The 13,104-nt window shown below is 43.5% G+C and overlaps 1 protein-coding gene across 1 annotated transcript in view; it reads right to left on the reverse strand.

Moving 5' to 3' along the window:
- Positions 1-13,104, reverse strand: part of LOC142803465 (chymotrypsinogen A-like) — a 45,980-nt gene that overhangs the window by 21,266 nt on the left and 11,610 nt on the right. The window contains exons 2-3 of the mRNA XM_075888576.1: positions 4,849-5,050; positions 4,071-4,197 (exon numbers count right to left, since the gene is read on the reverse strand). Of these exons, the coding sequence (XP_075744691.1) occupies positions 4,071-4,197; positions 4,849-5,050 (329 nt within the window). The remainder of the gene's footprint in view (positions 1-4,070; positions 4,198-4,848; positions 5,051-13,104) is intronic.

The raw sequence follows: 13,104 nt of genomic DNA on the forward strand, positions 1-13,104 counted from the left end.
ATCTTAATATGCAAGCTAAAGACACGCTCGAAAAACTACAAACTCTAAATTTGCCTATCTTTTGCTTGCTTGCATGTTGCTTGCTTGTGCTTTATATGTCAGTTGGCTTGTACTTCTTTTTTGTCTATATTAACACGTGTCTGCAGCCGAAGTGCTTTAGGGTAAGCAATCTCGTTGATTGATTGATTGATTGATTGATACGTGAGGTTTAATGTCCTAAAACCACCATTTGATTATGAGAGACGCCTTAGTGGAGGGCTCCGGAAATTTCAACCACCTGGGGTTCTTTAACGTGCACCCAAGTCTGAGCACACGGGCCTACAACATTTCCGCCTCCAACGGAAACGCAGCCACCGCAGCCGGGATTCGAACCCGCGACCTCCGGGTCAGCAGCCGAGTACCTTAGCCACTAGACCACCGCAGCGGGGCAAAAGGAATCTTGTTAAGTTGCTCCTTCGCAGCGTTTAATTACTGTGTTTACATATTCCTAATTTTTAAGTCTGATTCGCAGTATGTTGTGTGGACCATTGCCTCTGTATAAAAACGTTAAATCACTGTAACTGTAACTATTTTCTTTACCACAATTGTTGGAAAAGATTGCGAAATAAACTTACACTGAAAATATTATTGAAAATAAACTGCTAACAAAACAAGATGGAAAGTATGTGCTTCGAGTGTCGAATCTTTTTGTTTTTACTCACCAAACTCTGTTGGTTTCTGTGTAGATCTACTGGAGCAAAAGAATGTAATGTGCCAATATATGAGTGCACTATGTAGAAGGAAGGACGCACTTGGCAGAAAAAAAAATCTAACGATTCCACAGGACGCTTTCCAAGGTCGAATGAAAAGCGGTAGTTCTCCTATCAGAAGTGGGGCAGGAAAGTTTCTCAAAAACCGTGAAGTGTTGCAAGGGTGACGTTATAAAAGTATTCTTTTCAGCCAAAACCCATGAGGCCATGTGTCTCCTACGAGCCATTGTCACGAAAAATGGATGTTGGCAGCATCTCGTGAGCTCCTACTTGCAACGACACCTGAATCTATTAGCTCCTAGTGGCTCCTTCAAGCTGAATTGTTCGGACGTACTGGTGGAAGACCTGTTGTATGGCATGTGTGGAGCTAATCACGAATTCATGGTTCATGTCGAGTTTTTTTTTCTGTCCAGCGCAATGAACTGTTCTAGCTATACGGGGGACATTAACTTTTTCGGGGTAGTAACCTCTCAAAACAATGCTCTAAAAATGTAGAAAATTTTATGGAGCGACTTCTGTTTTACCTGTGTGCGACCTTGCTGAAATTTGATGATTTGACAATTGTCCAAAGAAAGGGCTTATGCATTGCGTCCTATGGGGCTCCTGTGCTTTGTGAAATGTTCATAGAAAAACTCGACCAGAAGCTACAACATTAGCTCGTGGGGCAACCTGTAGTTACTGTCTACATATAAGTTGACGACTTTCTAGTGATGATGAAGATAGAGAATAACTACTCACCCACTTCAGTAGTAACCAACATTTTAGATTGTTTTAAACAATGTACAGGTTCATTGTCATTCACCCATGAACGACTAGCCAAAGAGGCTTTCCAGTTTTTAGATCTCAACAATTGTTTTAATCAAATTGACCACGTTTGCTGGGAGTTTTCTCCTTGTTCGAAGAAGGGCCTGTTACCCTTTAATTCTTCTCATAGCAAGCTAGCGAAAAGGGCGATAGCTCATTTCTGCCTTACTTTATTATTCAGGAAATTATGTCTGCATAAAGTGTAACGCAGTTTCCGGAATCCAGTTAGACGCCTATTCACTCTGGGGTACCCGGACAGCTTGCTTGTGGCAGTAGGCAGTACCATGTTGAAGAAGTTAAAGGAGTTAAGTGCCGTCAACTTGGCAGAAAAAAAGGCCCACAAAAACGGCTGTATACGTGTTCTTTGTGCACTAGATGCCGCTCAGTTTGTTGAAGATTGAGTCCAAGCACGGAGTACACGTTGTTCTCACAGCTCTCTGCAAACTAGAAAAACTGTGTCCCACGATGGAAAGTTGTGAAAAGGAAAGGGTGAACAATAACTGTTGCACTAAAAAATATGCCACTGGTATTTGTACTGCGTACTTCGGAGGTTGTGTATGTAATACCTCTGAGCTGCGGAAAAGTGTACATTGGCCAGACGGGGTGATATTTAAATGACAGACTCGGAGAACATGCGACGTCCCCGAAGGTCTCACATGTGGCACGCACTGGTGAAGGCACTGGAGGGATTGTGGGTGTAATCCGCAGTTTGGCAGCACCGGAATTCTGGGCAAATCAAACCTCTGTTTGACCAGAGAAATCGTGGAAGCAGGACAGATTCGGGTAATTGCAAGCACGTGTATTATAGTATTCCTACGGTAGCGCTAAGTGAAATAAAAGTGTCTTTTTTTAGCAGTTTACAGCAAAACATATCTTTTGTGTGGAGGTGGGGTGGGGGGTGACACCTTGCAGAGATAGTTGGTTCCACCTACGCGTTTCGGTGTTCTCGTGCAATAATGGTTGTTAATGAAACTGCAGCTGTAAGTTGAGCGTCTTTCTTTTCAAGTGCTTCCTTCCTTCTACCTTGTGCACCCGTATATTTTCATGTTGTGTTGGCCCAGCAACCCACTTCATTAAACAATGCAGTCGTGGCACCCAGTTTTTGCGACTTTGCCTTGACGAAAACAAAAAAATACGTCAAGTAAACTTTATATCAATATAGTATTTATACTACTACATCGAGTGCACTTTCTTGGTCATGTTTTTTTAACTCTAAGTTTTAGAAGCGTGTCAATATAGGCCAAAATAGACAAATATTTGAGCACATGATACGCTTACGGAACGTTTTATAAAACGATGTTACGCATGTGGTGTGAAATAGATTTTTGTAGAAAAATTTCCGAAAATGCCTGGCAATTTGCTTTGTTTATCTTTGCGCTAGGGAGTGAAAAATTCATAGCTTTTGTACAAAGTGCCAATAATAAGAGCGCAATGCTAGTAAAACGCAAAAAAACAAACGTTGAAGGAATAGGGCAAAATGCCGATTCACAGCAATTTGTTTTTGGTTTACCGCGATTTCTGAACCTCAAATGGTGCTCAGGCACTAGAAAAGATATCTCAATTTTTTTTCTTAAAATCTTGTCGACCGCCTCGGTTACAAAAGTTCGCTTGGAATGACATGCGAACACACTGGATCCTTTATCTACGAACTTTTATGCTCAAATCATGTCGAAACATGTCGAGTGTGTTGCAGGTGTTGCTGTCCCAATATATAAGTCCTGGGCTTAGCAATACAATTCTAGCGCCAGCAAGACCAAAAATGTACACGTGTGACCACAAAAGCAGAGCCTTACATACTAGCTACAAGTTTTCAAAGCCTTTCATTGGACGTAATAAGAAAACTGTACCAGCATTACTATAACGCGTAGGTGAAGTAGCCCTACTTTCAGCTCTACTGAACTGTAACGATTTGCACTAGCGTAACTGAACTACCAGCGACGGCAATAGCGTGGTTGCAAAGCCTAAAGACTACCAGTATATGTCTTGAAATCTTCGTGTACACTTTCCTAGCACGCTACAAGGTTCTAGCAGGAGGATAACTGGCAAATAAAAAATACATTTTTAAGCTAGTGCAAATAGATGTGACTTTAGGTTGCGCTTTATAAAGCATAAAGCACGTGAAATTCGGGATTTGCGAGGGCAAGATATGCAGTTAGCGATGTATTCTCTTTGTATTAGTGGTGCTAAATGTCGCGCACTGATGAATTACATGCGTAATGAGCTTGCTTTTCATATTAACCCTTCGTTAATGCTGCATTTGCCACCTATTGATGCCTTGTTCGTTCAGCATTTATAATTAATATTTTTAATATAGAGACAACCTAATTTCGCCTTATTTGTAAATATGCTTCACTTCTTTGTGAATAAATATATGATTATAATGCCATTTGTATCAATTATTGCACACAAAATAATGGATGCCTCCAGTTCTCCACAGAAAAACGAAAAACATGAATCACCTTCATCACAAGAAGAACGCTACACTTCCTTTCTTTGATACATGCAGCTTTAACTTACCTCATGGGGTGCTTTGTACCCTTTATGAAAGCACACTTCGGCCACTTCCACAGTCCTTGTATCAGCTTCAATGTTACTTTGATCATGGGCACCCAAAACCACAAGTAACATTTTGGATGTTTTTCTCCTGCAATATATGTCCACACAGAATACGAGATATGATTGACATATCTTCGCCCAACATATTATGTGACGCGCATTGCCATTCAAAAGATGATATACAGAGGCCCTGCATAAATAAAATTGACGAAAATTAATGACGACAGAGTCACTAAGAAAAGAATGACACCATTAGCCGCTAAAGGCGACCATGTGTAGATGCAAAGCAGTGGGCGCTAACGCTTACACTAGCGGCAGCGTTGACGCTGAATCTCAATGCGGCGTTGCGCAGGAGAGAAACCTGAGGAGGCAAAATATACGCTGTGATGTACCGGTGTTCAACAGCTACACTTTTTTTCATCTTTGGCTTACTTAACATCGAATATCAGAGAGAGTCGCCACTGTCTAACGCTGCGGTGATTTCTTTATATTTCTTTACACTAGTGAAACATTCACCACAAGACAGTGTTTTTGCCTATTGGAGAATCTCCTATAGAAGGAGCAAGGAAGCTGAACTAATACTAATATAGATATTGTTTTCTAAATAAAGTTAATGTGAATGTATGCACTTCGCGGAATGGTACAGAATAAGTATTCGCTTACAAGTTGGATTAAGATAAAGTAGATCCGTGTTTGTTTTTCATTTCATATAAGAACAACGTCAGACGTGAGTACTTACATGAGACAATGAGCGGCCGTGACAACGTGTGTGTCGGAGATCAGCGCTCCAGAACATATATGCTTGGAGAAGACTTCTTTCGTGAAAATTCCAACGTGCCAGGGCCAGCTTCCTGGAACTGCCTCACTTCCACCAATGATGCGATCATGTTCGTTCAGAAGAGGTTCAATGGGTGTCTGACCGCAGTTTTTAGCGTCCATGCCTGGGTTTTTCACAGATGCAATGTAAAGGAATTTTAAAAGTCTCAATAGCACCAGTTCGGAAGACACCTTTCTACATGAGTACGATTTCTTATTTAGCACTGCTAGCCATTTCGGACGATGGCACAAATGCGTATACCTCATTTTTTTTCGTTCACCATACTATTCCTTGTAGTTCGTTCTTTAGCCTTTCTTGCACCATCTCGCCTAATTTTGGTCGTACTTTGCGTAGGCCAGGACGTCAGCGAGCTTCTTTACCTGACATTGCGCTTCGTCATAGAAGTGCCCATGTGTCCGTACCTTAAGTAATGTATCAACTATTCTAAATATTAGAAATACCAACGGTAACATTATCATCATTATCAAACTTCAACCTCATTATAAACTTCATCATTATCAAACTGCACTTTTTCTCTTTGAAATGAACGAATGCGCCAAATTTTTCAAACGCAATCAAAACGCGATCTATGAGCGTAAAGCATCCATAGAGAAAGTTGTGTGGGACAGTTGTGTTATTTGAAATGCTCTATCTTGCAAAGCATTCACTGACTTCGCGGAAATCAAGAAAACGGTCGGCTTTTAAGCTCTAAGATTTTGGTCAGGGAGATCTTGGACTGGTCGCGAAGTACGTTCTTCCATTTTGAAATGTGTGTGCTTAGGGTAGACGTCATCCCACCCCCTAACCAAAAAGACGAACAAATTTTCAACTACCCGTGTGAAGCTTGAAAAACAGTGAGGCTGGTCGTTCTTAAGGGCTCAAAATGGTCTTTTTGGTGATGTTGGGTCTTTCCTTTGCGTAAACACAGTAGAGTCAAACTACAACCTGTGATGAACTAATCGAGAGTCTGCAACTCCAGCTCCGAAAAAATTGGGGGACCCTTAATCTTCGCCTTCAAGCGTTGAACGCGATAGCGAAATTCGGCCCTTAGTGGCCCTTAGTGTGCCCATAAGTGCATACTTATCAATATCTTTTGTTACATACACCCACACCCCCACACGCACACAGTAGACTGTACCAGCGCGCGCGCGCGCGAATGGCACATGCCAGTTTTTAATCTAAAGCAAAAGTCACATGGCCTCCACAATACACGCCACACGCTCGCCATCTTGGAGGCTATAAAAAGTCTCACAATGCCTCACAGATGGCAGCACCTTACCTAGCAATTTATATTTGCTTGATCAACGCCTCTAGAAAGGCATATGTTTTCCACTAAATGGACATAGTTGTCTATTTTTGAAGCTGTTTGAAAGTTTCTGTATGTTTTTAGCGGCGATGGCTGCGTTATGCCGGCTTTTTTCGACGTAGTTTGAGGCCTCCCAAATGCGTCTTCAAATCACCGATTGAGCTCGTTTTCGTCGTTAAACCTTTCGAACAAAATGCATTAAAGGAGCCCTGAAACACGTTTTCAAGTAACCATGGAATGAATTCACTAGAAGAGCTTATTGCTCTTCTTTCGTCCCAACGAAAGCTCTTCTTTTGTCCCAACGAAAGCGATGGAAGCTAAGCAGGGAGGGGTGGCCAGGGCACAGAAACTACGTCATTCGCGCCTCGAGAGCTAGAGCACTTTTTTTCTTTGAATGCGCGGCTTTATTAGTGTGATCGTGCGCACACGCGTGGATGAGAAGTGGCCTCACTTGGCGATCTCTGTAACGAGCTTTGTAGCTCATGGACGATTTTTCGCTCACAATCAACAGAGCCGACACCCACGGCGGAATTTCAGCGACACGAGCTCTCTAACGCTATCGCGTTAAAACAATATCGCGTTAAAATTAGTGTGGAAACGTGGCTATGGCAGCCCTCGAGAAGCGCGCACCTTTCGTTACTGAAACTCAGTGCGGCGGCTGCATGAGCTCTATACGTCTGTACCTGTACGCGGCTTGGCTGTTGCTGCTCCTACGAGCATATGCGGCTACGTGACGGTAAACGCAGATGCGATGCGGAGGGTTTCATGCGCACACCCGATTGAACCAGATGTTCAATTGGCGTAATCTTGGGTGAGGTATATTCATATTTCTTTACACTGCAAGTTGTAAAGGAATATGTGTACTAAAGACGAGTAGTTACCTTGGAGCCAAACAATGAGAATGAAACACCTAGGAGAATTAGAATGGGGTTGAGCCTAATCGTGAAGCATTCTCGAATCAATAATGGATGTCTGCCATTTTCCCTCCAGAGGATTATATATAACAGCTGCATCTTATTGGTACTTACGTATAGAGCAGAAACTTGTAGGCTTATAAAGGAGGCTGAACTTCAATTGAGGTCGACGCATTGAGTTATGAAAAAGAAAGTGATAGGTGTAACCTTTAGAGACATGCAGAGAGTTGTTTGGCTCAGCGAATAAACAGGAACTACACATATCATAGATAAAATCAATGGGAAGAAATGAACAGGGGCCAGACATGTAGCACCTTGGCGGGATAACTGCTGGTCGTTCAGGGTAACTAAATTCATTAGAAGAGAGGGCAAACACGCGAGAAGGAGGCAGAGAATGAGGTGGACAGATGAGACTAAGGAGATTGCAGATATAGCGTGGCAGCACAAAGCAGTAGACCGAGTTTATTGGCACAAAATGTGATAGGCGCTTGCCCTGCAGTAGGAGTAGTCAGGCCGATTATGATGATGCTCTTGTTTTCAGCGCCTCAGAGTATAATCTTCTGGTGGCACCGCGAATTGCCCTTTGCATTATTATCGGACGTACAGGACCACGTGGCAACCGAAAAGCCACTTTTCGCCGTAAAACCAGGCCGCTGTGACTTGATCGCTGCTGCGAGGTGCACTTAATGGTATGTCAGAACACTGCATGAGCGAGTATACCGAAAAAATAGCATAATATTTCAAAATATACCAATCAACACCAACCTTGCCGTCGTGTTCCCTCAGTTAAAGCAAATTTGATTGTATTGGACGCAAGAAAACATATTATTTACAAGAAACCCTCACTTCGAATCGCAAAAAAAACGTATTAGACGGAAAAGTTTCCTATGAAGTGTAGTATGAAGCTGATGTGACTGTAAAAGGTAAAGCCAGTTTATAACACAACTGTCGCACACTCGCCGTCATTGCTACAAGTGGTGCTGACTAGCACTTCAAGAACTCTACGCAGAGATACAGTCAATAAAGTGCAGTAAATGAAGTGAACTGGAGTACGAACACCGCGGTGGCTTCATTCGTACAGCATAGGAGGCATGTTTCAAAAGTTGTATGCCCAGTTTTTATCTGCCGCAAGTAGTTTTTGTCCACTGATTCTTGTCAATTAATTTCAGAAAACTATACTACAATTAACTACAACAAATAATTTTTACTCTGCCATACTTAGCATCATTGTCTGTTAGTTTAAGATATGTCGAAATCTGTGCGACAGAATTCCTTTCAAACACGTGCGAAACTACAATCGAGCTGGAAGTGTTCCTACTTCGCACGCAATTTAGTTTGTTTCGTCAAGGTTTCTGTTCGCTAAGTCTGTTTTCACAAATCTGTTCCTTTAAATTCAGTGTTTCCCTCTATTCTTGTACGTATTTACAGGCAGATCGTTTGTAGAAACACAAAAAAGCACTGTAGTTTGAGTTTGTGTCTTTTAGATCTAGCAAGAAAAAAATCATGGCCAAGTTTGAAGTAGCTATAGAAATATAGCAAAGAACGCCTTGTTTTTATGGCATTCGCAAAGTTGTTTGTTTTCGAAAAGTAAGCACAGGAAATGTCGAGACCTGTGAGCAGTAAAATCGCACGCTGTTTAGTTTTCACGGAATGTATATGCAACAGCTGGCCTACCCCACGTTCACAGTGCGCGCTTCAGAAAGTACGTGCGTGGAATGTGACAGCGCCGGCTGCATCTATGTATGAGTCCGCGGACATAACAACCCTATCTCAGTATCGCGTTGTTTGCAAGCGAAATTACACACATTTGACATTTCTAATAATTTCAAAATGCTTTTCTTGCGTTACAACCTACACCTTTTTTGGAAAATGAATTCTTTCGGATAAGGTGGTATACTGCAGTGCATGCCGGAGTACTTTTCGATCGGGCAAAAACTTCATTGTTGAGACATTGGAAAAATTAACATTTTCGCGCGGTAATGTAACAGGAACACAATATAGGTTTATGGACAATTACGTAACCGGAACCACGATGTATGTACGTAGGGTCGTTGGTGAATTACGATGGTTCCTACCACCTCTTCGCATCCATTGAAAATCAAGAACTTCACAGCCCCGAAGGAGCAATACTAAATCAAATTTGTTTATATCCACATGGCCCACTTCAATCAATTTTAATATAGCACACACCAAAGGCAACCAGTCGTAGTCTTGATGAATATGTTCGAGGATATATTCAAGGTTGTTTTGTTATACACGGTTCAATTCACTAGACAATACTATATATCGATATATTGAAGCTAGGAAAAAAATTACAATATTGGAGAGATATTCAGTGGTTTGTTGGCATTTTGGACAAAGGAAAGTTTTTTCATCCAATATAAGCAAACATTAGTGACACCTATAAGCTAAATATTTCGAAACAGTGTCTGTACAATTTCAACAAACGCTAGGCGCAGTTTATTGTAGACCCTAATAATTCACTGTGTGCTCCTACGAAACTATGAAAAAAGGAAACATAGTACCTTTTGAAGAGCTGAAGAGAGAAAGAGAGAGAGAGAGAAGTTAAAGGAGAAAAAGAGGAGGTGAAGGGTCTAGCAGCACATTGAGATGGAGGATTACTTCTTTCTTATCTTTAATGGAGCAAGGCGCTGCCAAAAATTGTGGGTTTTGCCCGCGTTATACGAAAAAGCTAGTGTACCTGTGCCTTAAAAAGGCATCAACGCTCCTTACATCTAGCTTGTCAACAAGGCACCCAAAAACAATTTTATGAATTTGTTGTGAAACCGGGAGTGCTGCTTGCTGTGATTTTCAACTAGCATCTGCCTGACAACGAAGCCTCCAGATCACGCACATTCTAAGTAATATTACCAATTGGGCAAACCTGAAAGTTGTTTCTTTCAGATTTTGATGTAGCCGTAACTACAAAGGTGCCCCAAACAAAGAGGCATACACAATAATAACACTTTCGCGTTGCACTATAAGCAAAAATTACCCGAAATGGGAGTTTCTCCACCGTATGAGCCCCCAAAGCTCCCCTGCCCCAGCTATTTACTCCCTAGTACGGAGTGAGCTCGGCACATGTCGTCGTAAAACGCTTCCTGCTTAATGACAGAGTTTACGAACGACATGACCTTGTAAAACTCCCCAGGGAGTTTCAGGTCACGTGGTTACAAACTCCTTGTAAGAGTTTTAGAAGCCCTTTTTGGTCGTGCCGTGCGTGCGTGTGTGTGTGCGTGCATGCGTGTGTGTGTGCGTGCGTGTGCGTGTGTGTGTGCGTGCGTGCGTGTGTGTGTGCGTGCATGCGCGCGTGTGTGCGTGTGCGTGTGTGTGTGCGTGCGTGCGTGTGTGTGTGTGTGTGTGTGTGTGTGTGTGTGTGTGTGTGTGTGTGTGTGCTTTTGCATGTACGGGCATCTGTTTGCAACGATCGGTTGGTGTTTAGTGTGAACGTTTCAAGTTATTCCACACCGTTGAACCATGCTGGACATCGGTCTTATTCCTCAGCGAAACGCCGCGAATGCCGCGCTTCAAAGGACCGAGTTAAACAAAAAATTCGAAGAATAACTTGTTGGTAACAAAAGTAAACTGTTAATACCGTCAGCGATTGCTCCTGGAGTTTCACCGTCTCACAATTCGAAGCTGTCTGAAGTTGGCATCACTCGGCCACGGCAGGCTGGCCGGCAACCGGTGCGAGAGTTGCGCCGGCGACGCCCTCGCCCCGTCTCCGCCGATGGTGGCTTCTCGGAGTGTCACCGGTATTCACCGGCTCCATCATCTAAGCGGTAAGAAGGCCTCCCTATGCCGACGGTATCAAGCTGGCGTCGTAGCGAGCTCGCACCGTGCGCCGGTCGCCGTGTCGAGCGAGCTAGCACCGACCACCGGCGCGGCAAACAATGTGTTCACCAAAAAAATAAAGGCTGCTGGGATGAATAACAGTCTTCTGCGCTTTGCGACCGCAGCTGTCAAATGACTAACGCGAAGGCGAGCACCGAACGAGGCGGAGTATGATCGTCAGCATTGCTTCTGGAGTTTCACCGTTTAAAACCTCGCAGTGCTCCGAAGTAGGCTTCGCTTGATCACGGCAGGCTGGGCGGCAACCGGTGTGAGAGTTTCGCTGGCGACGCACTCGCCCCGTCTCCACCGGTGAAGCCTTCTCGGTGTGTGACCGGTAATTCTCCTTCTGCAAAATCTAAGTGGTAAGAAGGCCTCACTATGTCGTCGTTATCAAGCCGGCATCGTAGCAAGCTCTCACTATGCGCCGGCCGACATGGCGACCTCTACGAGCTAGCACCGACCACCGGCGTGGCAAAGAATGCGTTTCACAAAAATAAAGGCTGCTTGAACGAATAGCAGTCTTCTGTGCCTTGCGACCGCTGCCGTGAAATTACTAACGCTAGGCGAGCGCCGAAGGAGGCGGAGACACACAGAAATACGGCTTGCATGCCCATGCAATGCATGCGAGACACAGGAACCGTGACTGCAAACCGTGTCCTTCGTTTAAGTCCGTCGCTCCGTAGCTTAAACTGCGCAGATAGCGGACACATATTTTTGTGTAGGGTAAAAATCACGAGCTCTGAACTGCACATCAGCAAACAATTTGGAATTGCCAGCTGTCAATCATCAAATCACTGCGCCGTACTTGTGAATGAGGCCTAGTCGTAGAAAGCAGTAGCGACGGTGTACCTCGGTTCATCACTAGCGCTACTGAATGATTTGATTTGATATGTGAGGTTTAACGTCCCACAACCATGAGAGATGCCGTAGCGGAGGACTCCGGAAATTTCGACTACCTGGAGTTGTTTAACTTGCACCGAAACCTGAGCACACGTGCCTACAGCATTTCAGCCTCCATCGGAAATGCAGCCGCTGCAACCAGGATTCGATTCCACGACCTGCGGGCAAGCAGCCGAGTACCTTAGCGACTAGAACATCATGGCGGGGCGCGCTGCTGAATGTGCGTCGTTGATGTGTCCTTGCAAGGCCACTCGGTGTTTGTGTATTATTCACGGAATTTTACGGATTCACAGTCAGTACTGTGAACGCAAATTCAGCCCGTACTACAGAACACCCAATGATAAAACCCTTTCACTATAGTTAAAAGCTTATTGAATATTAGGCAGGCTTAGGATAAAAGGCATGCGAGTTGAAGTGCTTACATTAGGCCACCACAACTTCGTACTTACGCCATGCATGTTTATTGCTTCATTCTTAGCAAAAAAAATAGGGTTTTCCCAGGGCTACATGAGAGGTCATAATATGGTGCCAATTTATATTCGGTGACTGTAATGCTGTTTTGCAATGCGAGTGGCAAGCTGCAATGAGTGTAAGTGTTGTAACATTATGTGAACGTTGTGTGTATGTTTGTACTGTGATCAATATTGTGTGCGCATGTTATGAGTGCTGACGTAATTTTTTTTCTCTGTTGATTTGAAAATTTATCTCTTTACTGACCTGTAAACGTTCCCCGATGGATGTAAATAAAAACTCCCCTAAATCAGCTCAGAAATCCCTTCATGTTGCAGAGTAAGTTTTTTTGCTCCCTCCTAACGGTGTTTATGAAACCCCCATCGGGGCATGCGCTAGAAGACAAGTTGTTTACTTCCATCACAGCTGAATTCTGTTTATGGTGTAGAGAGTGCGAAATTCACTGCGTGGGCTTTTCGTGCACTAGCAACACGGCCCACAAGACTATGCCTGTAAACCTGCTCCCCGACTTCACTTGTGGCGCAAACCCGTTGGCCCAACTCATCGTAGGAAACAAAACATTCGGCTGCCACATGTGAGGCAATGGCTACAATAACTGCTACAACGTTTTGACTTTATGTAGAAATCTATGGAATGATCAAAGCATTTATTGGTCTTCCAGGGTTTTAAAATATTGGCCCTTTTTGCAATAGTTCGAGCACACTTTATTTGAGAAGTAACAATGATACCATAGGAAGCATAGGGGAAATAATA

Source organism: Rhipicephalus microplus, chromosome 3, assembly GCF_043290135.1.
Source record: "Rhipicephalus microplus isolate Deutch F79 chromosome 3, USDA_Rmic, whole genome shotgun sequence".
NCBI lineage: Eukaryota > Metazoa > Arthropoda > Arachnida > Ixodida > Ixodidae > Rhipicephalus > Rhipicephalus microplus.